This window comes from Emydura macquarii, unplaced genomic scaffold (assembly GCF_026122565.2).
Source record: "Emydura macquarii macquarii isolate MOO-44397 ecotype Brisbane River unplaced genomic scaffold, CSIRO-AGI_Emac_v2 contig_306, whole genome shotgun sequence".
NCBI classification, from domain to species: Eukaryota; Metazoa; Chordata; order Testudines; family Chelidae; genus Emydura; species Emydura macquarii.
Genome location: NW_027130443.1, coordinates 12,331,234 through 12,354,627, shown reverse-complemented (window position 1 = coordinate 12,354,627; position 23,394 = coordinate 12,331,234). Strand labels below are relative to the sequence as shown.

Sequence of the window (23,394 nt, the reverse complement as noted above, 5' to 3'; positions counted from 1 at the left end):
CAGCCCTCAACAGAGCTGAAGACTATTTTCCTTTTCCATTTGCATGGAACAAACTGCCAGTGGGATAGTGTGATGGCCAAATGTCTAACTGGGTTCAAACAAGTTCATGGAGGCTCAGTCCATCAGTGGCTATTGGCCAAGTCAGAGGTGCCCCCGTTAACCTAAACCTCAGACTGCCAGAAATAAAGAGGGGAATTCAGGGGTGGCTTTCTCCAGAATTGCCTTGTTCTGTACTCTCCCTAGGAAGCTCTGGTACTGGCCACTATAGGAAAGGGGATACTGGGCTAGAGGGACCATAGGTCTGACCCAGCACGGCAATTCTTATGTTCCTATGAGTCAGAAATTCCCTCTTCCTTGGAAACCGAAGTCAGAATTGAAGCAAATAATTCTGGGAAACTTGAAAAAGCCCCAGATTGATTCTTTTAAAAACTGCAAATGTTTCCACTCCCTGAGTCCTTCTGGGCCAAAGATTTATCTGCCAGCCAGGCCTCGGGGACAGCTTTCTGACTGGCAGATTGTACGGTGCAGCATCCCGTGCACCTGGAGACGGGCACAAAGCCTGACGTGCCGTGGAGGATGCTAGTTCCACTAGGATGCTAGTGTTCCCAAGGAGCTGGTGGCTTGTGAGAGAACGGCACAACCCCTCGCACACTCACACTGTGCACCACCACACAGCGCACACTCACCCCGTGCACCATGGCCCGGCACAACTCCCCTTGTGACGGGGTGGGCCGACCCCGCACTGAAAGAGTTAAACCGACTGTAAACAGACTCTGCTGGGCACGCGCCAACTGCTCTCCTGGCATAAAAAGGAGCAGCCCTGCTCATTCTGGGCTGACCACCCAGGAGGCCTGCAGGAGGGGCCGAGCCAGGAGCCGCTTCAGCCCCTGACGGTGGGAGCCAGGAACCCGGGAGACCTCGCCGGAGACCAGCCACCCTTCATCAGCCGCCCGGAGCCAGACGCTCCAGGAGTCACCTGCGCCAGGGGGCCCCACGACCCAGGGGAGACACGGGCGGTGGCTGTGCAGAAGGGGAGACACGGACGACCCGGAGGCCCGAGGAACGACCCCATCGACGACCGGGTGGAGAGAAGCAACGGTCGGCGTGTTTCCAGAGGATCCCCGCTGACCCGGTGTCAGGCTACCCCAACACCAATAGGGCCCTGGGCTGGGGCTCAGAGGAGCAGGGAGGGCCTGAACCCCATTACCCTGGGCGCCACCACCCCCCCAAAGGGGGCGCCCCACTACCCCAACAGACTGCCAGATCCTGCCCGCCAGAGGGAAGGAGTGGGTCCAGCGGCACTGTCTGAAGATCTTGATAGAGGCCGTCTCCCCGACAGACTCTTATCCGCGAGAGGCTGATTCCTGACCTCCGGGTCGGCGATACACCTCCAGCGTATCCACGGTGACATCTGGCCCTCCCTGACTGCCCCAACGGCGCACGCCGCCCTAAACCACGGGCAACTATTGACTCTGGTCGTTAGGCCCTGCTATCCTGACTCAAGGGCAACCATAGACTCCGGCCGCTAGGCCGTGCTGCCCTGACCAGAGGGTGGCTATTAACACTGGCCACTAGGCCGCGCTGTTGCTGGAGGCAGCTGATAGGCCTCGGACCCGCAGGACTCATGGCCAAGGAGACCCAGGCGGGTAGACTGCACCCGCGGGGGTGCCCCATCCCCCTCGTTACCCCCTTGTACTTCCCCGCCGGGGGTGATGGGGAGGGCTTACCCCGCGACACCTCTTCTGTTCACACTGTGCACCACCTTACCCTGTGCACCACTGCCCTGCACAGCCCCTTGCACGCTCACACTGTGCACCACCACACTGCACATACTCACCTCGTGCACCGCCACCCAGCATAGCCCCTCATGCACTCATGCTCTGCACCACTGCACGGCGCACGCGCGCACACACACACACACACACACACACACACACACACACGTAATAGGTGAGAGAACCCAGTCCCTATAAATACCCACGGCTCATCGCCTCTGCTTTGCCGGCAGGTGCTTCCCACACAATGGAACACGTCTGTGCCGCGTGTGTCTGGGCTGGACGCGCACACCCAGCCCGGCTGCACTGTCGTCACGGTCCCCCTCCCCCCCACCAGCTGCTCACACTCCTGCCACGCTGCTGGGGAACGCTGGGTGGCGAGCAGCTGCCTGTCGCTAATAGCCGCCTGGCCCTGCCCGTGGAGCCCATGTGCTCGCTTGCCCCTTCTGGCACATGGCAGCAAGCATGGCTGGCCACGTGATCCCAGCCCCCCCTACTCCCCCCAAGGGTGGGGGGCCCTGGCTCAGAGCGAAGGGCTCAGGCGGGTTGGTATGTACGTTGCAGGTACATACAGCTGCTGCCACTCCTGTCCCTCCAGCCAGCCAGGCCCAGGCGCTCTCCAGCCTGCAATCCCAGCTCTCCTCCCTGGAAAGCCCCTAATCCTGTAGCTCCCTACGGGTTTCCTTCCAGAGCCCTGCCCGCTCCCAGCTCCCCCCCTGATCTGCAAGCGTCCATAGCCCATGGCTGCAACCATTCTCGCCCTCCCGCCAACGACCCCTCCTCTGCGCCTCCCACAGGTGACAGCAACGGCACTGTGGATCCAGCCGGTGTCAAGGACGGGGCGACCTGACGGGAGCTGCTTGTTTCTTTTCTGCACTTTGCGTGGCCGGGGGGCCGAGGGCAAAGTTCCCTCTGGAGTTAGCGTTTGTTTCTGCCGAACTCCTCTTCCTGCGGCGCTTGGGATCTGAACTCCCAGCCCAAAGTTACTGTCCGGGGGAACCAGAAGGGCTGGGACGGTGCCCGCTGGGGCTGGCTGCCAGGAGCCGTGCGGGGCTGCTCCAGGCTGGCTAATAGGATCCGTGGTGGGGTTTGGCTGGCCTGTGAATCCTTCTCTGCATAATGGCGTTTGCAGCTGCTCAACCTCGGTGCTAACGTCCGTGCTGAGCTGGGCGTTCACTGGGGAGCCCAGGATTAGACCTAGGTAGAGGTGTCTGAGGCCTTCCCTGGTGCCAGGATTTGCAGGCACATAAACCGTGTACATCCAGGAACCTGCACAGCACGGATGGACAGACGTGCAAACACGCACACATGCAAGAGCAGACACAACAAACACACAGCTGCACCCTTCCCCATAAACACCACATACAGCCATGCACACGCGCACACAACACACGCAGCCTGCTCAGACAACATATACCTGAGCGCGTGCAAAACATACACCTGCCTCCACACACGTCTGCCCATCCCAGCACACACACACACACACACACACACACCTGGGCACACACAACACACACGCAGGTCTACTCAGCAGATGTGCCCACACAAGCACACGTATACACCCGTGCATCTGCACACAGGCATGCACACACCCACGTGTGCACGCTCACACCCACACGCATGCACGCACTCACTGCCTGCCCTTCTCCTCGCCCCAGGAGCTCGGTGACCAGGCCTAGACCCTGGCAGCCACAGAGACACGTGTTTCCGGCAGGCACCTCAAATCCAGGGAACAAGACTGAGACAGCTCAGCACAGGTGGCTGCCTAGAAAATCTGGATGGGGGTCAAGAGGTGGGCAGGGGAGACAGGGCCTTCCCCCACCTGCCTCACACACGCCACAGCTGGGGCCGACACGTGCCCGGCAGAATGGGGTCACTTGGGCAGCACGGGTTGCCCCTCACTCCTGCACACACGCTGCAGCTGGAACAAAGCACAGAGAATGGCCCAGGGCTGGATCCACCGCCGGGGTCAGCCAGCCTCGCCTCAATGCCACCAGCCCCCAGATGTGGCCAGCCGCTGGCTCCAAAGTCCCCTCTGTTCATCGCCCAGGGCCATTGGCTCGATGGTGTTTGCTGCTCTGGGCAAGCCGGGTGCCCACATTCTGGTGTCTGGAGCTGGGTGTGTCTCTTGGTAATTACCCCCCCTGAGCGTTGCTATGGCAGCAGCCACCTGTGGCTCCACCGAGCTGCCCAGACCAAGTTGCACAACCTCCCATGGGAAAGCAGGTGAATGGAAACTCCATCGCCCTGGCAACCAGGTAAAGGAGCCCCAGATGCCCCCTGAGTGCTGCAGCCGGGCACCAGCCGGGGGAGCAGGCCCGGCCAGCAGTGCGGGCCCTGGGCAGAGGCCTGGGACCAGCCAAGGGTTTTGCGGATCAGACTTTGTGGGTGGATCCCAACCCTGTGTGTGGGGGGGGAGGCTGGGAAGAGGCATGAGCCAGGCCCGAAGAAGGCTCCATCTCTCCCTGCCTGACCACAGGCTCTTAGCAGGCCCCCAGAGCTGCTTCCTCGCAGGAGCTGGGCTCCAGCTCCAGACGGCACCTCCCCAGGGCAGGCTGAATGCATCCTGCCAGCTCTGCTGTGGCCAAAGTCCTCCGCTCACGCCATCCCCACATGGCCGCTGCACCTGCTGACATCATCCCAGTGCCTGCAGCACGCTGGCACCCACCACTACCCCTGCACCCAACGCCGGGTCCCAGCCGAAAGCCAGGCCAGGCTGCAGCCCTGGTGTCTTGGGAGTCTTTGGCTGATGTCAGACACGTGCACTCCCTGCAGCCTCTCTGGGCTCAGGCTGCTGCTGCTGCATCTCTGCAGCTCCCAGGCCCAGTTTCCTCCAGAACAAATCCTGATCAGCTTGCGAAACAGAAAACAACCCTTGCGCTGGCAAAGCCGAAGTGTGGCTAGCCTGTGGCAGTGAGCACGGAGCTGGCAGGGCGCCCTGCTCCTGCCCTAGGCACACAGAACGTTCTCTGACTGCAGCCGGAGGGAACAGAGAACAACAGGATGGGGAGACTGGGTCTTAAAAACAAACCGAGCAGAGAGGGAAATGGGATCAGCCTGGGGCGGGCAAGCGGCGGTGGTTTCTGTGGGTCTCTGCCTGCCTGCAGCTAGTATGAACTAGATACAAACACGCAAACACTCCGATTGTTCCACCACTGGATCCTAGAGCCAGTTTCATCTCCCCGCTATCTCACAGACGGGGCAGGCCCTCAGGGGCGATGGTAACGGGCGCAGTATAAAAACCTACACAGAACAGAAGTGCAACAAGAGCAAAGGGGAGGCCAACACTGGAGGATTTTTGAGTCCCTCAGTCCTGGGGGGACACACCCTCCAGCCACCTGAAAGTGGGGGCACCTCTGAGAAACAGGCCCCTTCCAGCTGTCTCAAGTTGCACCCCCAAAATCAGTGTCCACTTTATGTCACCCCCAAACGTCTCCTTGCCGGGACAGTCTGTGATTTGTCACCAAACTGGGCCAGCAGGTGGCAGCAACTGGCCATACGTCCATCCCCCTGAAATGCCACCCTAGGCGGATGAGGACGGGGGGCCGGGGACGGCATTAACGGGGCATGGCCACAGGGAGATGCAGGGCAAACTAAAAACCCCATGGAAACAATGGGAGGTTTGAACTGGAAAACGGCCCAGAGCCTTTGCCGCTTACTAGCCCTGGGGCCCTGGAGATTCATAGATCCCAAGGTTAGACAGGACGGCTGTGACTGTCCAGTCTGACCGCAAGCACATGGCAGAGCACAGAACCTTCCCCCCAACACACGGACTGCTGGAATAATTCCCAGTGGAACTAGAGCAGATCTCTCAGGAAACCATCCAGTCTCGATTTTGGAGTGGCCCATGACGGTGCATCCACCACCGTGAACTGTTCTGACGGCTACCCTGCACACACCACTCCCCTCGCTGTGCATGATCTACGTCTTATTTCCAGCCTGACTCTACCCGGCTTCGCCGCTCAGCCCCTGGACCGTGTCACCTCATTGTCGGCTAGGTGGAAAAGCCCCATTAGCAAAGATTTGTTCCCCGGGTCGGTATTTACGGACCGTGCTCAAGTCACCCCTTTTGCGGACATGCTAAGAAGGCCACGTCTTGCGAACGCGTCACGAGCGGGGCGGGCTTAGTGCTCCAAAAGTTTCCAGCTTCAGGAATCATGTTATTGCCGGAGAGGCTCAGCCTGGAAGTTTGGCAGAGAAAAGCCAGAAAATGTGGCTCCTACCGACCGCCTCCCAGACCAGGAGACAAATGAAAGGAAAACGACGTTGATTATTTTTTTTAGAAGCCTGCAATTTTTAAGGCAATCTCGTGATTTAGACCGGGGGGGGGGGGGGGGGGGGGGGGGGGGGGCTGACCCGTGAATTTTGACCGCTTGGGGTTGGCAGTACTCTGTGTCCGTACCGCACCTAGCACAGCGGGGTCGTGGTCCAGGAAAGTCGCGTCTAGGTGCCACGATACTGCAAAGAAAGAAGAAGAAGGAGGAGCATCACATCCCTGATGGAGAACGGAGGGTGACCTCCCCCTACACCCACTATGCCCCGCCCAGCAGCGGGGCTGTCTGCAGGGCAGAGGATGGCCAACCTGAGCCCCTCGGGGACCTGCTGCGAGCAACTCTCCCTGCAACTCCCACTGAGATCACGGGGCTGGGGGGACAGGGGGAGCAAAGGCCAAAGGCTGTTTGCACAAGCCGACCTCCCAGCGACGGGCACCTGCTAGTCAAGCCTTGCTCGCTAGATGGCGGCTTTGCCCGCCTCCAGCTCCCTACACCTGCTTGTTTTTTTGCAGCAGGGGAGGCCTCACCTGGCACGGCTGGTTCGCTCCGCAGCTTCGCCCCGTGTTTGCAGTCACCCCCCAGCACCGCATGCGAAGGAGCCCCCCAGGAAGGAATGGCCAGATGGGGTAGAAACTTGCCGCTCTGCCGCTCGAACCCCAGGTGCTCAACTTCCTCCAGCAACGTCATGCATTGCTCCGGGCTCAGCAGAGGGCTCTCATCCTAGCAACCGTGCCCAGCTGCCCTGGACCTGCAATTCTGGAAAGACCAACCTGGCAGCAAACCAACATTGGCTCTTTCTTTTTTTTTTTTTTTGCAAATCCATCTTGGGCTAATCTCTCCCCCCCAGAAATGCGGCTCCCTGGGATTAGCCTCGAGCGAGCCTGTTGCAACAGGCGCTGTTTTCCACCCTGGACCTTTTACCTCTGCAAAAGTTCAAGGAGGTTCAGGCGTCAGGCTTGACCTCCCACCTGCTTTGCTGAGCGGAATGCTGGGCAGACGTGTGTGTCCCGTCCCCCCCCCCCCCCCGCCCCCCAGGCTGCATGGCACGGGCCGTTCCTATCCAGAGAAGCCAGCCAGTCTTCGCTTTGGAAAATGCATTCAAAACAAAGAGCAAGGCCAGCATCGCTCCCGTCCCTGCAAACTTCCTGGCAGCTCGGCTGCTCCGGAAAGTACACGCTGTCTTGTTTGAGTTCCCAGGTTTGTTGGGGACCAGGGAGATTTCGAGGTTGGCTCATTGCTGCCCGAAACAAATCCGAGCGCCCCGGCCTGAAGCCAGCGTCGTGGGCAGCGAACAGCACCCGTTTCGCAGGCTGCACTAACGACCCTGCACAGCACCCCCCCGCCCACCCCCAGCTGGGATCCGAGCTGTGGTTTTGGGAGGCCAGGACTATGCAAGCAAACAAGGTGCACGCTGCAGGGCTCCTTGTGAAACCAGCCACAGAGTTTTTGCAAGCTGCAGAAACCATGACTGGGTCTAAAACCTCATGATGAACTCATCCTCCCCCTCCGCCACCCACACAACAACAAACACCCAGCGGGGTGCTCTGCGCCCTTTCAGCCGGCAGGCAGAAAACATGCCCCCGGAGCCACCGGGGCAGACAACAGGGGCCTCAGCCAGGCCGGCTGGCATGCTGCAGCCCCAGCACCCCTTGGATGCCAGCAGCCCCAGGAACACCTTCCCCGGTGCCGGCAGCTGGGCATTTGCTGTGGCGTGGAAAAAAATCCTGTCCTCCCTTTGCAGAAAGTCCCTGCTTTCCCATAGCCCCCCCGGCTGCCAGTTTCTCCCTGCACAGCATGGCCGGGTGGGGGGGTTTCCTGGGAAAGAAAAGTGTGTGCGCGTGGGCGGGGGGAGGGGGCTTTCCATGCGCAGATATTTTCATGGAAACCCTGGGGATATTGATACCCTCTAAAAATAGCCGCGCCGCATGCCCCGGCCGGGATCTCTGCCCCGCCCCGCCTGCACACAGGGCTCTGTGGAAATCCCAGCCCAGCCCCTGCCCAGCAGAGGAACAAAAACTGCTGGGAAATTTCAATCGAAACCGTCCGTGCGTCTGTCTCCACCGGGCCGCAAATCCCCGCCCCGCAGAGCGGCCCCCGCCCCACGTGGGGGGCAGCTGCTGAGTTCCCCGCCGGGGAGAACCAATCGGCGGGCGCCGGGCTTTTTTCCCCTTTGTGGCCGGAGAACCAATCGGAGAGGCGCGGCCACGCCCCTTGGGGGAGTGTATAAATAGCGCCCGCGGCCGCTCGCGCTGCTCCAGACAGTGCGGGGCGGTGGAAGAGGCGCGGTGGTTGATCCGGAGCGGAATCGGATTGGGACTCGGCTTGTTCGGCGAGCATCGTTTCTGACGCTTTGGGGAGAGGGCGCCTGGTTACTCCCGTGGATTTATTGCCCGGCTGCCGCTGCCGCCTGGATCTGCGGAGCGGGGAGACTTGGGGGGCTGTTTCTCCCTGCGCCGCCTGCCTGCGGGCCACTGTGGATTATAATTGCAACATGACCCTGGAAGAGTTGGTCGCTTGTGACAACACCGCCAAAAAGTAAGTATCTCCCCTCCCCCCGCTCGGTGCATTGCGCCCCCCGCCCCGCACAGCCCCATTCTGCAGCGCTCTCCTCCTGCCGGAGTGACTCCGTTTTAACGTGCTTCCCCCCCCCGTGCTCTTCCCCCCAGGATGCAGACGGTGAGCGAAGCGGTGGAGCAGCTGCTGGTGGCGGCGCAGAGACAGGACTGCCTGACGGTCGGGGTCTACGAGTCCGCCAAGCTCATGAATGTGTGAGTATCTCCCGTGTGAACGGACAGCTGGCGCCACTCCGGGGTGGGGGGTGGGATTTGGGTTTGGAACTGGGTGGCCCAGCTCCCTGGGTCCGGGACTGGATCCACTTGTGGACCCATGTGTGAAAAAGGCAACCGAGCCGGGCGTGGGGTGGGTATTGCTCAGACACCCCCTTAGCTGGGATGTTACTGGGGAGGCCGGGGGTTTCCCAGAGAGCAGCTGCCTGCACCTGGTGCTTACCCGCCTGCTCCCTTGGGTGTCCCCGCAGCGATCCGGACAGCGTGGTGCTGTGCTTGCTGGCCATCGACCAGGAGGACGAGGATGACATCGCCTTGCAGATCCACTTCACCCTCATCCAGGCGTTCTGCTGTGACAATGACATCGACATCCTGCGGGTGTCCGGCATGCAGCGGCTGGCCCAGGTCCTGGGGGAGAGCGCCCAGGACAACAGCGAGCCCAGGGACCTGCATTGCATCTTGGTGACGGTGAGTTGCGAGGGGGACCGGGAGGGCGTCATGCAGCGGCCAGCCAATCACGCTGCTGCGCGGTGCCGCACGCTGAGCTGTTCGGCGGGGCTGGCGTGGTGCAGCAGGGCTGATTACTGGCTAAAATTGGCAGCCACGTGAGGTGGCCGTGAGCCAAGGCACTTCAGTGTTATATATGCCTTAATCACTAGCGGGCTGGGTCAGAGCTGAAGCATGCCCGGCTGTCTCACGAAAGGGCTGGCGTGACGTCCGAGTGGCTCCGTGTTTTGCTAACGGCTGGATCTGCTTTGTTCCCTCCCTCACCAGAATCCCCACACCGATTCCTGGAAGAGCCAGGGGCTGGAGGAAGTGGCCAGTTACTGTGAAGAAAGCCGCTGTAATAACCAGTGGGTCCCGTACATCTCGCTGCTGGAGCGTTGAGCCGGGCGCCCACCTTCTCGTCTTGTGCTGGATTCGTGGTTTTTTTTTTAAAAACAACATTTAAAAAAAAAAAAAGCACAACCCACCCCATCAAAACAAAAAGCGAACGAGTAATGGCGAGGGAGGACGGCCCTGGGCCCGCAGCGGCGGTGTGTGCGGAAGGGGCGGCGCAGCTGGAGGCTGGCAGGCTGGCTGTGTTTGAGCAAGAACGAGGAGTCTGTGACTGTGGAGAGAGGCGGCGAGGAACCGCTTGCTGGAGCGGGTTGGCAGGAGATGCGCTTGGGGGAATGGCTGAGTCGAGGCGACTGGCTCTCCAACGTGGGGAGCGATTGCGTCCTGTGTGCAGGGCACGACGTATTTCTCTGACTGTGTGCGGCGTGGATGCCACAGATCCATGGCAGGAGACTGGATTTCCCTCCGCTCCCTTTCTCTGCAGCATCTTGCAGACGGAGGTGGGCATGGCAACGTCTTGCCAAGGACTTGATGTGCCGGGGGTGGGGGAAAGAGACTGGATTCTTTTATTTTATGTTTTGCATCTGCTTTGTGCTGTGGATGGAAGATGTGAGGACTGAAAAGGACAGTTGCAAATGAACATTTTATTTTTCAATGGCTAGAATGTCATATATATTTATACAGTCAAGATTGCAATCTTTCTTTGCACTCAAGCCACTAACAGAGAGTGAGGCTATATATTCTTGTACGATGAACTTGCAATAAATTTCTGAAACCTGAATATCACTTCCTCTTGCATCTTTTTTTTTCCCCTTCCAGCTGCGACATTTCCAGCTCTGTCTGTTGCATCAGAGCAGCATGTCCTGTACTCTGTGCTCAATCAGGATGTAGCTATGTTCTTAAAACAGCTTCCAGGAGCCAGCTCTGTTCTCACTCCTTTGCAAAACACTGTAGCTTTCTGGCTCTGAGGCGCCACCACTTCTGTAAATTGACAAAGAGGCTTAAACAAGCAGCAATTAAGGGCAGGCCTGTTGCAAAATGTCATGTGAGCTCCTGTCGGCTGCAGCCTAGTCTGCAGCTAAACAGGATTTTGTCTGGTTTCGGGGTGTGGAGGAAAGAGCATGAGCCAAGTTTTGGAGAGTGGGGACTAACTAGACCAGTGCTAATAAGGGCCTTACATCCAGTCTCCAAGCTTCCTTCTCCTCCCTCACTCCCCCCACCCCCCAAATTTGGGCACTGAAGTCATCAGCTTGTGGTTTGAACAGAGCTACTGAGAGGCAAAGGGAAGGAAACTTCTCTGCATCACAGCCCCCCCCCCCCCCCATCCTAGTGACCCCCAATGTGAGGCTGAGTTGAAAGCCCCCCTTTTCTGGATAGGGATTCCCCGGCTGTTCTGCAGGTCACCAGCACAGCTGCTGCGGACAATTTCTGCCTGTTACGGATGCATGGGCCTGATTCCAGGGATGCTATCACAGGCTCCTGGCATCTGGGGGAGAACGAAGTGTCCCCGGACAAGCCTGGGGCTTCCAGGAGCCCCTGACTCCTGGTCAGCATGAAAGAGCCCCTTGTTGAGGCTTCTCACCCTGCCTTTAGCAGGAACTGTTGAACAGCTGCCGCCTCCCCACCCCGGCTGCTGCTTTAATGGGGGGGGGGGAGTGACCACACTTCAGGGGTGACTCAGCCTGTGCTGGCGAAGCAGCGCCGGGCACACCCATCCTGCTGTCACTTCCAGAGCCCGCCGGGCAGCGGCAGCCTTTGGCTGGGCTGGGGCAGCGGGTCCTGAACCCTGCTCTGGCTCCTCCGGGATTAGGTGGGGCGTAAATGGGGGGGTGGGTTTGACACTAGAGAGAGATGGGTCCTAGTGCAGGCAGGGCTGTTAGGCAGGCAGGCTGCCTGGGGCATTCCCAGCTCTGTTACCCAGGTGCAGGGGAGGGCACAATACACTTCACCACCTTCTCAGAGCCTTGTGAGCATAAAGGGGCCCCCCAGGGCTCTGCGGGGGGAGGGGCAGGCCTCCTGTGCTAAACAGGGAGCAGCTATGGGGTTTCCTTAGTGAGCAGGTATTTAAAAGGGCAGGAGCCCCACTGGGGGATATGGGCTGCAGTGACGGGCTCTCCAAAGTAACCTTTCATGGAAGCCAGCCCTGCACCCAGGTGCTGCTGAGTGGAAGATGGTGCCTAAAATCACGGGTGGGCTCAGTTTAACCCATGTCAGCTCGCTCTCTGGTGCTTTAGATCCATGGTCCTGCATGGCCGGCATCCCTATTGTGCAGGAGGGAAGGGGGCTTGCCCAAGGTCATGCAGCAAGAAAGTAGCCAGTGGAACCTGGGTCTTCTGACTCAGAGCCTCAGGCCAGATTCCCCAGCCCTGGTTCCTCCTGGCCGGCTGAGGTAATGGGTCAGGAGGAGATAGACGAGTGACCTGGCCCAGAGTTTGGGGGCTTGTTTGACCCAGGGGTTAGTGGGGCAGGAGGAGGCGCTAAGGTTGGTTGCCCTGCAGCATTCACCTTTCTCCTCTTGGAGCTAGTTCCCTTAGCTGCCCATTGCAATAGTTAGACTTGCGAGCACACCTGCTGCCCCAGGGAATTGGTGTGTAATTATTTACATGGAGGCTTGCTGCTTTCCAGGGGGGCCATGGCCTGGGGCTCTGCCTGGACACAGCCCAGAGGAGAAGGTGCAGAGCCCCAGCTGCAGAGAGCTGCCTTCAATTACCACGTCCCATCTCGTGTGGTGGTGAAGCCTCGAGGCCAACGCAGGGACTCCCCTGCCCACGTGGCTATCGCTTTCAGTTCTGGAGAGGCGCGATGCACCGAGTGAAAATGAAATCGGTGCACAGCTGGTTTCCTGAGGTCAGGGCGCCGCCTGCTAGCCTTACGGTCCCGGGGACAGAGCCGGAGGTTTGACGGGAAATCCCACTGTCGGTTTTGCAGAGAACAAGTGTTTGTGGAGACCTAAGACCCAAGGAAGGCTTCTAGGAAGCTAAAATGAGGTAATCTAATGGAGTCCGGGTTCTTCTTCACCAATAATGCGCTCCCCGCAGTCCCTATCCGCCCGCCCGGCAGATTCGCAACCCCGGCCTTGCAGCTTTGTGCCAGAGGCTGAAGACCTGGAGCTGTAACTGAGTAGGACCTGCAACAAAAAGTGAAATCGGCGAATCTCCCGGAACCGGCTGAATGTAAACTAATAACATGGACGAAGGTGAAGGGGGCCTGCTTGAAAAAATAATAGCTGTATAAAATGCACACGGACTTGCACGTGTAGGTAGCCAAGGATGGGGGGGGGTCGTGGCACGTACGCGTGTGCGCACACACAGCGTTAGCCTTTGTGCACATGCAGCAATGGCAGGTGCACATCATGCGCCTGGTTGCACCCTGAGGATGAGACCTTCATGTGTGTGCGTATCTGTGCACCGGCCCCTGCGTGTTCCTGTGCCCGTGTGGGGGTGTCCGGGGGGGGTGTGTTTAATTGGATATCAGTCTCCACTGACCCTGTTCCTGTTATTCAAGGCCCCAGGGTTTATTCCCAGCGCCACACCCCGGGGGGTGGGAGCGGAGAGCCTTGGGAATGGACTATGGAGCCGTCCCCCAGCCTGCTGGTTAGCATCCAAGCAGCAGGGACAGGAGCCCAGCTGAGAGCAGTTTTGTGTGAGATGAGTTTGTTGGGCCTCGGGGCAAGACTCTGCCTCACCCAATCAGCACAAGAGGCACTAAGCGGCCCCTCCTGGCAGCAGCCTCAGCAGAGGGGCCGAGGCGCGCTGGCTCTGCGCGGAATGGGATGCCAGGGGGTGACCGCCCCAGCTGTCACCAACCCGCCAGGGAGCTGCCCGTCTCCCCGGCTGGGCAGCCCCTGCCTGGAGGGGGTGGGAAACAAGGGGATGTCACGGTGGGTGTTCCCAGAAGCTGCCCTTTGAGCACAACCTCCCTTCCCGGGGCTGCGTGGGTGGGGGGGTGACGCCGACCCCTGCCAGGAACAGGCCGCCCCCCCACACCGCCCCTTCAGCTCCTGCCTCCCCCCTGTCGCCCCCAGGATCTCTGCTTGGGGGGGAACCTCTCACAGGCAGCTTTGCTCAGCAGAAATCCCCTGCGCCGCCTCCTGCCAGGGCGTCTCGGAGCCGAGCGTCTCTGTGATGAAGTCGCCTCAACCGCCAACCACACAGGAGGCAGCTGGGCGGCGAGTGACACTCACAGGCCCGGGGGGTGGGGGGGGGCTGGTCTGATACCCAGGCTCCATCTGATCCCCAGGGGCCAAACGAAGGAGGGAGACCCCGGGGAAGCAACAGATGAGGGGGGGATTCGGCGCCCCCAACGAAAGACACGGCCCCACAGCCTTCTGCCCTCCCTGGGGACCTGACTCGGGGAAGGCAGCACTGCCGGTGGCTCCCCGGCAGGTATCTGCACGGGAGAAACCATCTTAACCAGCAACCTCGCTCAGCACAGCGTCATCAGGCAAGGGCTGGCTGGGCACTGGAGACAGAGCAGCTCTCTTGGCCCTGTGGGGGTGAAATTCACCAGCACAGAGCAGGCCATGAGGGACATCTGACCTGGGCTGCGCTCCTTCTGGGTGCCTAAAGAGAGGGGTTTGGGGGAGAGCATGGTCTAGTGGTCAGAGCGGAGGGTGGGGGGCTGGGAGCCAGGACTCCTGCATTCCATTCTCCGCTCTGCCACTGACTCACTGCATGACCTTCGAGGCATCCCGTCCCTGCTCTGTGCCTCAGTTTCCCCATCTGTGACATGGTAGTGATAGCCCTGCCACCCCTCCACTTCTCCCCCACTCCCTTCTTCCCGGGGAAGGGTCAAAGTCTACACAGTGCTCTGAGCGCCTCAGTCGAAAGACACTGGAGGCCCCTGGACTGTAGGTATTTAATGACTCAGACACCAAGGCTGCTGTTCTCCTCCCCACGGCCAACGCTGGCTTGGAAGCATTCAGGAAGGGGGAAGAGCCGGTGATTCCCCTGGGAGAAACCACAGGGAGCGGCTGACACGCAAAGGCACGAATCATGCTGCATCTGACCTGGTAGCAGCTGCTGAGCAGCATAGAAAGAGATATGCAAATGGAGCCAGGTGGCCAAACAAGCCAATAAGGAAGTGGCCCATCTGATGCCGGATCCACGCTCACCTGGGAGGCCCTGCCAGCTGCGCACGGGAGCAAGGGCTCGCAGAGGCAGTGGGGTGCGGGGCTGCAGGGAGGCGCTGCCAGGCCTCCAGCAGCTGGGGAGCCAGGAGGCGAATGCACACCTGACATCGGCTGCGTTTCGGCGCACGCTCTGCTTGATGTGCTCACAGCTTTGTTCGCCGGGGCTGCAAATACGCAGCGGTTTAGGGCCCCAGAGACTCCCCCCACCCCGCCCCATGGCACGGAGTGCTTGTGGAAGCCCCAGCATCTGGCTTTGGTTTGGGCGTGAGGTATTGCACTGTCCCATCTGGGCTTGTCCACGTGCCTTCTGCAGGCTGGCCACGGGAGAGTGCAATGTGAGCGAAAGGCGGCACAGTCAGAACCGACCCAAAGGGCGTGCGCGTTCACCTGCTGCACCATGAGCCAGTGGAACTCACTGCCACAGGAGAGCGTGGAGGCCAAGAGCTTAGCAGCATCTGCAACGGGATGGGGACATTTGTAGGAGAACAAGCCCAGCCGGAGTGACAATAGTCAACCCTCAAAAAAGGCAGCGCTCTGAAAGGACCATAAACTTTCATGCTCCAGGGCATGACCCAACCACTAACCGGTGGGGGTCAGGAAGGAACTTGCCCTGTGGCGGGGTTATCCTATCTGTCTCCTGCAGGGATCCTTGTGTGTTGCCCTGGAGCTGGCCCACTGTCACGGACAGCTCGATGGAGCCAATCTGGCCATTCCTACATGCAATAGTGACACGGGCTGTTCCCAAGAACATGGACATCAGGCTAGCATTAGCCCTAGGCCTGATGCCAGTGGGGGGGGTCGCAGTGGGAGGGAACCATCCTGGGCTGAGCAGGGCCTCAGAATACACTGGAGCATCACACAGACCAATCCTCCAAGGGGGGGGGGGGTGCAGACAGTGACTTTCCTTTAACCACCTTCTGCAGGCATAGGATAGGCATAGGGCCTATCCTGGCAGCATGGGGGTGCTGCAGACCAGGAGCACGGTGCAGTGGGGAACCCAGCACTGGGCAATCCCGGGGGAGGTCAGGCAGGAGTGAGATGGGGTGTGGGGAGCCCAGGGAGTAGGACAGCAGCTCAGACGCGAGGTCTCTGGGGATGCCCAGTGGCCATGCAGCCGACACAGCCAGAGAGCAGCTGTAAAGCCGTACAGCACTGGGCACCCCGCTCCCGGCCCTGCTAAAGGACGGGCATCTTCTCTGGCAGGGGTGTCCTTGCCTCTGCGTGCCCCATATCCTTAGGAGAGGGGCACATGAAGGCCAGCTCATCACCTCCCACCTCGGAGAGCCCCTATGGAAGGAGATGATTGGTGAGATCAAGCCCTAGCGTGCGGAGAGGTGTGTGCCTAGGTGTGCACACATTTTCACAGGCCCCCCCCCCCTCTGCAGGCACCCCTTGCACGAGCACAGACCATGCACTTGCATCCCCGGCTTGTGCACAAGCATCAGGGGCTTGCACGCCCGAGTGGGTCACATGCAGGCGCGCACGTGTGGCTCGGCCCCTGGCGCTGCCCCCGCCTGCAGATGTCACGGCAGGGGGAGGGGATGGCAGCTTGGCTAACATGAGTTTGGCTGGGTCTCAACCCAAGTCCTAGCCCCCCCCCCTCCCCCGCATCACTGACCCTTGTCACCACATTGGCCCCTTCCCTGGCAGCGTTGACCCAGAGCCCAAGGACTGAATGGGCCTTGGGGGGGGGGGGGGGCTGACCTCCCCTTTCACCTCGCGTCCTTCCAGGGGAGGGGTGAAGTGCACTGATGGGGCAGCCTTTCCCTGCTGCTGCCCATACGTACGGGGTCGCAGGGTACTGGCTGTCCAGCCCCTCTTGCCCGCACCCTGCGGGAGGGGCTGGGTTAAACAAGCTAATCAACGCGATTTGAGACCCACCCCGTACCCACGGCACGCAAAGCGCAGCTCTGGGGCCGTCAGTGCAGCTGGGGATCTGACTCCAGTGGAGCTGGGCCAATTCAGCCCAGGGGCGGCTCTGGCCCCAAAGTCGGTTTCCCGGGTATGACAAACACCCGTCTGTCGCCGCTTTCCCTTCCTTAGGGATCAGTTCTGCAACCTTCACATTTGCACAGCCAGGAACGCCTGGTATGACTAGTAGCACTTTGTATATTGCGCCATGGATCTCGGAGCCCCCGACACGGGGTTATTATCCTTAACTTCCACAGGAGGAAACTGAGTCTGGGGGAAGGAGCTGGCTTTGTCCAACATCACACATGGAGTCAGTAGAAAAACCAGGAAAGAGAATCCTCCCTGCTCCAACCACTAGGCAACATCATCCTCCCAGCAACAGGAAGCGAACCCAGGAGTCCTGGATCCCTGCGCCACCCAGGAGAGCCAGGAGCAGAACCTGGGAATTATCACTTCTAATCCCCTGTTTTAAGTACTCATTCTTCTACAGCACCCAGGTGTCCTGAAGGCCACCCCTCACCCGAAACCAGCCATTAGACCAGGTCCCTGCACTGTAACGGCCCACTGCCACCTGCAGGAAACAAACACGCAGCTTCAAAGGCTGCTGGGAGCTGGCTGGAACCTGTAAACATGCAGGGACTTTAAAGAGAATCAGCACTTCCTCCTCGTTGGTTTCACTCCTGCATGCGCAGCTTCGCTGCTCACACGCCCCCCCAGCACTCACACTTTCCCTTCCTCGCTCGGAGGCAGTTTTTACGCTGCCTTGCCAGCGTCAATGCTTCTGATGACAATAACCCTCATTAGCAAACAGTGAGAAAGCACCAGTTCTGTGCGGGAGGAGGGTCCGACAGGCACTGACGAGGCATGTTCATTACTGACCCCACCCTGCCCCGAGCGCCGTCCAGGCGAGGATCTCAGTCGCTTCCCCAGTGTTAACACATTCAGCCTCCTCGCAGTCGTATTATACCCTTTCTTCAGATTGGGAAACTGAGGCTCAGAGCACTGCCGTGACTTGCACAAGGCCACACAGAGAAGCAGCGCTGGGCATAGAACCCAGGAGTTCTGCTCCCCAGTCTCCCCCTCCAACCGCCCCAGAAGCGGCTGCATTTCAGCACTGTTGTCGGGTGCATTTATTCTGCAAAGCCCTCTGGGCTCACGCCAGCTGCACGGCTCCTTGGCGCTGGAGGATTTCCCCGAGCTCACCGGAACAGAGCCGGCTTTCTCTCTGCGTCCCTCCACCATGCACCACAGCCGGCCTTCGCTTTGCAGTCCACCCCTCCTCGCCTCCACCGCCTCTGTCACCGACACGCCAGCCCATGGTGACCCGGGGCCCTTGGGCTCAAAGAACATTGTGTTCCAAAGGCCGCACTAGTCCCTCTGTGGCTTCCGAAGGCAGAGGCAGAAGCGCTGATAACGACTCACACGGCTGCGTGCTGCTGAAATGAGCTTTCGCCGAGCCAGAGGGGCAGATCAGCAGCGTGGACGAGCTCTGCAGAGTGGCTGCCCAGGAGCGCAGGGGAACCAGCTCTGGCATCTGTCAGGGCCCTGTTTTCTGGGGGTGGGGGCGAAGCTGGTGCCAGGCTAGGTCACACAGTGCAGCCCGGGGCAGGGACTCAGTCTGAGCTGACCAGTAAGCCCCAGATAAGCCCAGCAGCATTGCAGAGCGGGTGCATTTCCCCTCCGGCGGCTAAGCGCGACGGGCACGTGACGCCCTCAGGCGGGCGCTCGCTGCTTACGAAGCTTGCCGCCTGTTTGTTTCGCGTTAATTATTAGTTACGCCCTAGGAAGGTGTCGGGCCTCCTGGCCCCACTCCTCCCCCTTCTTCCACAGAAGCAGCCTGTGCCAGGTTCCTGGCGTCCTGGTGGCCGCAGGCTGGGCCGTTCTGGGGTTGGATTGCAAGGAAAGGAAAAGGAATAATGGGCTGAACAGGCTCGATGCAAAGGAGAGGGGCCCGTAGGCACAGCCGTGTCCCCAGATTCCCCCCCCAGGTAGGAGCCAGACCTCCTGGCCCAGCCCGTGACCTTAGTAAGCAGCTCAGTGGAGACCAGCGTGCGACCCTGCGTCCCAGCACGGCACCGGCACAGACGTCCTCGCCCGGCAGAGCTGGCAGGGGCTGTTTGCACGGAATGAATGACCCCTGGGGCACGGAGCTGAGCAGCCGCACCTCCAGAACCACAGAGACCCCCCATAAAAACCAGTGGAGAACACCCCCCGAGAGAACAATGGAGCCTCCTGCCCCCTTGCTGTGTAGAGAACGTGGGGGGCTGTGCGCCGTGGGATTCTGTGGCGAGGGGGGTGCTTGGTTGTGCACGTACATGGTTGTGCTGGGTTGTGCGCGTGTCTCTGCACACACGGGTGTGCGTGTGTGTGTGTGCACATCAGGCGGGGGCTGCGCAGCCTCCACTGCTCCTCACCAGCCCAGATCGCAGTCCCAGCAGCAGAGGCAGAGACGCTGTTCGTGCCCTGACCTGATTTAACCTGCCGTCTCCCCGGCAGCTTGTTCTTCTCAGCCTGTCCCTCCGCTGCTCTGTCCCCGCTTCACCCCAGGGCTGGGCCGCGCACCCGCCCACGGCACCTCTTGGATCAGCCTCACCAGGCCAGATGCATGTGACAGCCCCTCCCTAGGGGGAGGAACTAGTCTGCAGCGGGGCAGGCGGGAAGGAAGCATCTTCCTCGCCCGTGGGGGGGTCAGCTCTGAGGTCTGTGGAAACTGGGGGCTGCAGCCTCAGCTGGCCCTTGAGTGTGACAAGGCAGCTTGGCTTGTGCCTGTCCCCTTGCACACGCACGTGCATTCCACACAGCACTGCCTGTGGGCAGCATGCCGCTGAATGTCGCTCGTGCCCAGTCCAGATGAAACCCTGGCCTGCTGCAGGAGCGTGTCTACGGCCTGCGGCTTGCATTGCACGCACCTGGGCGCTGCAGAAACGAGCGTGTTGCACGGGCCAGGCCGCGGCACGCCTGGGCTCTGCCACCCGCTGGGTGCTGGTGCAGCTCTGCTATCACCCGGCCCAGCGCTCTGCACGCCGCCTGGACTGAGACACCCCAGGGAGTTTCCAGGGCGTGTGCACCCACTCTGTGCATCTCAGGCGCCACCCCACGGTTTGTTCCTCTGAGCCCCTCGGCTCGGGCAGGGACTGTGCCAAGCACTCAGCTGCAGGAACGCCCATGCCCGCCGAGGCCAACCCATTGGCAATGCCCCGGAGATCAGCTCTCGGGCCCCCTCTTTGTGCCCCGGCTCCAGCTCACAGCCGCAACCCTGAGTGTCTTGTTGTGGCTGTTGGTTTTCCTGCCCAGGGATCATTTCTCTCCCATACAAGGGCAGGAGGCTGGGATCTGGGACGGAGACAGATAGCGGAGGGGTGATTTGTCGGGTACAGGATGTAGCATGTCAGCTCTGCCAAGCCCGAGGCAACGTCCTGGGGCCTGGACGGGACGTCCCGACTTGCCACAGGAGGCGGAGGAAAACCAAGGAGGTCACAGCTCCTGGGGGGTGCTGCCTCGTGCGACTCCCTCCATCCTCTCGGCTCTCACCCTGACCCAGAGCCAGCTGAGGCGAAGGGGCTTTGGGAGAAGGACGTGCCACGCGGCAGGACCCGGATGGGAATTTGTCTCCCAGACTCTCCTACTCTAACCCCTAGACCCTACTGCCCACCCAGAACTGGGGACAAACCCCAGGAGTCCTGCGGCCCAGCCCCTTGCTCTACCCACACCAGAGGAGTTTAGTGCTCGCGCACATTTCACGCCATTTGCACACACAATGTTGCAGACGTTGTGGAGGATCTCTGGGCTCAGGGCCGCAGTAGACGTGCCCCTTCTTGCCCCCCCCCCTCCCCCGTGCCAGCCCTGGCATTCAGCCTAAGCATGTTCCTGTTTGCATTTCGGCCCCGAGCAGGGTCCCCAGATCTTGCATCCAGCCCCGTTTGCATCCGTTTCAGGTGGCTACAAACTCACCAGCCTGCCCTTGCCAGGGGCACTGGGTTGGAACCATCCCTGGGCCTGTGCCAAGTCAAACCCAGCTGTGATTGCTGCCTGGTTTCAGAGGCAAGGGGCTGGTGTCCCCGTGAGCCGGGCTCCGCAAACACCCTGCGGGAACACAAACACTGAGCGCTCACTGAACAGGCAGCAGCCCCCCAGCCTGCAGAACAGAGGCAGGGTGCACGTAGCCAGGGGTTGCATGGGGTGAAGAAGGGGAGTGGCTGCACCGTGCTAGGACAGGTGTCCTGGGGAACGTGCCTGCATGTAGCTGGGGGACACGTGGAAGCAAGTGCAGGGTCCTGTCTGCCAGTAAACAATGCTGCATGCACACACACACACACGCACAAGCACACACACACACACACGCATGTGCTTTCACACATGCACGCACAAATGCACATGCTTGCACACACACACGCATGCACACATGCTTGCACAAGCACACAGTGGTATGCACACACACACACACATGCACGTGCTTTCACACATGCAGATGCAGCACACACACGCACATGCTTGCATGCACACACACACACACATGCATGTGCATTCACACATGCACATGTTTGCACACACACACTTGCACACACACATGCATATGCTTTCACACATGCATGTGCACACACTTGCACGCACACATATATGCACGTGCTTTCACACATGCACACGCATGCACGCACATGCTCACACTGGTGATACCTGGAGCCTCCCGCCCAGACATCCCCTGCAGCCCTGCCTCCAGCTTCCCACCCCCTCCCTCCACCGTGCGCTCCCTCCCCCCCCCCCACACCCTGCGTGGCAGGTTGGCGCTACCCTGCAATTAGACAGCGGCGTGCCCTGCTGCGCCGCCCTGGCGCAGACATTACGCAGCCCCAGTTGGCGCTCGGCCCGGTTGACAACTCACCCCCTTGCCAGTCGCCAGCCGCAGGCACTTCCGGCCCCCCCTGCGCTGGAGCAGGGGGTCGGCGGTGAGTGCCCCGGCGGATGGCTGGGAGCGTGCAGTCACAGGGCGGGGGGGGGGGGGGGGGGGGGGGTGCGTGGGGGGAGAGCCAGGACAACAGGCCGCCTCGTGCTGCAGGAGAAGCAGGTCAGCGCGGCAGGGTCACTGCGCCCAGCCTGGGCACCGGGCGCACGCGCTGGCCGCCAGCTGCAGGCTCTTGCGGCTCAGAGGCAGCACGGCCTAGTGGGCGCAGCGCCCGCCTGGGACTCCGGACACCTGGGTTCTTTTTCCACCTCTGCGGGGGTGACCTCGGGCGCGTCACTTGCCTCTCTGCGCCTCGGTTTCCCCCGCCTGCCCTTTGCCTGTGTGGTCCGTGAGCTCTTTGGGGCCGGGCCTGTCTCTGTGCAGCGCCTGACACGAGAGGATCCTGCCTTTGGCCTGCGCTGGGCCACAAGCAACCTTCAAGGGGCCCCGACAAGCCAGCGCTCAGCGTCATTGCAGCCCCTCCCCCGCCTTCTGTGGGTTAAAATCCCCATGTATGTAAAACACCCAGTCACCCCCACTGTGCCCCTGTCCCCTGCTGCCCCGCTGGCTCCACCCAAAGTGCAGGGGAGACGGGGGGGCTCCAGTCCAGTGGGTGGGCGGTCAGGTCACGGGGGGAGGGGAGCAGTAAGGTGGGCTGCAGATAAACCCAAAAAGGCCAGGAATGCCGGGCCAGATCTGCCTCTTCCTGCGTCCTTATCGCTGCAGCTCAGGACCGAGGGGCTGGGGCGGGCGGCAGCTGGAGAGGCGCTTGGGGCAGGGCAGCTCCTCTGAGACCTTGTGAAGCCTGGGGCCTCCCCGGCTGCGGGTCGGAGCCGAACCCGAACAGAGCCGCTGGGGGGGTCCGTCATCCGGCCCCTTGCTCAGCTGCTGATGCTAGTGCAAAGCGAGCGTGAAATGCTATCGCTCGGAGGCAGCACCTTTTGCACCAGTGCAACCGCCCTCCCACGGCGCAGGGCCCTGCAGAGCCATCCCGCAGCTCGGGGCAGGGGGGCAGGCGGGCAGGGATTTGCTGGGCTCTCGTTCAAACCACGGCAGCTGCGCCGCCTTGCATGGAGATGCTCCTGATTCACCCTGCCACAGTCAGCCCCATGAATCCAGCCTCGCACCTCGTGCCTTCGCACCAGTGCAAAGTGAGCCCGGCCTGGGTGTGCAATGCCACCGAATGGGAGTGGCCACAGGGGGCCCAGGTGCACGAGCGTCGGCTCCCTTTATCCAGCGGGTTGACCCCAGGGCAGAGGGCCTGGATTTGTACCACCCAGCCTCATGTCGCACACGCGCGTGCAAAGTGAGTGTGAAACTCTCCCCAGGAGTGCGAAGCAAGCGTCTCACTTGGCAGCAAACCCTTGCAATTCCCACAGCGAGCCGAGCCGGGGCCAGGCGATGGAGCCCCGGGGGAGCCAGGCAGCAGCAGAGGCACTGGCCCTCGCCGAGAGGGTGTGGGGGCAGCCTCCGTGTCCGTCCTGCTGCTTTAATGAGGGGCCGAGCGGTGACTCGCCCTGGGCGAGTGAGTTCAGTCCCTGCTCCTTACTGCCCCAGGGGCGAGGGAGAGGCCGGGCTGTGGCTCCTGGGATGCCATTTCCTGATGGCGCCGGGCTAAGCTCATCCCTGGCACAGGGGATGCTGACGTCCCCGCAGGCAGCAGCCATGACTGATACGGGGCCTGACAAAGGTGGGAAACCGAGGCACAGAAGGGCCACAGCATGCCCAAGGTCACCCC

At 60.9% G+C, this 23,394-nt stretch overlaps 1 protein-coding gene across 2 annotated transcripts; it reads left to right on the top strand.

Annotated features, from left to right (window-relative positions):
- The first annotated feature begins 8,314 nt into the window (after window positions 1-8,314).
- Window positions 8,315-10,456, top strand: GADD45B (growth arrest and DNA damage inducible beta). 2 transcript variants are annotated; one of them, XM_067559789.1, is made up of 4 exons: window positions 8,315-8,584; window positions 8,716-8,817; window positions 9,087-9,303; window positions 9,610-10,456. In XM_067559789.1, exons 1-4 carry the CDS (start codon window positions 8,541-8,543, stop codon window positions 9,721-9,723), a joined length of 477 nt encoding a protein of 158 aa, XP_067415890.1. In that variant the 5' UTR covers window positions 8,315-8,540; the 3' UTR covers window positions 9,724-10,456. The 2 variants fall into 2 exon arrangements, with proteins under 2 accessions (XP_067415890.1, XP_067415881.1); XM_067559780.1 differs by having other exon boundaries at window positions 9,087-10,456.
- The last annotated feature ends 12,938 nt before the right edge of the window (window positions 10,457-23,394 follow it).

Coding starts and splice junctions, on each gene's coding strand:
- GADD45B (XM_067559780.1), top strand. CDS start 8,541: ATGACCCTGGAAGAGTTGGTCGCTTGTGACAACACCGCCAAAAA. Junction 8,585..8,715: donor TGTGACAACACCGCCAAAAA/GTAAGTATCTCC, acceptor TCTTCCCCCCAG/GATGCAGACGGTGAGCGAAG. Junction 8,818..9,086: donor TCCGCCAAGCTCATGAATGT/GTGAGTATCTCC, acceptor GTGTCCCCGCAG/CGATCCGGACAGCGTGGTGC.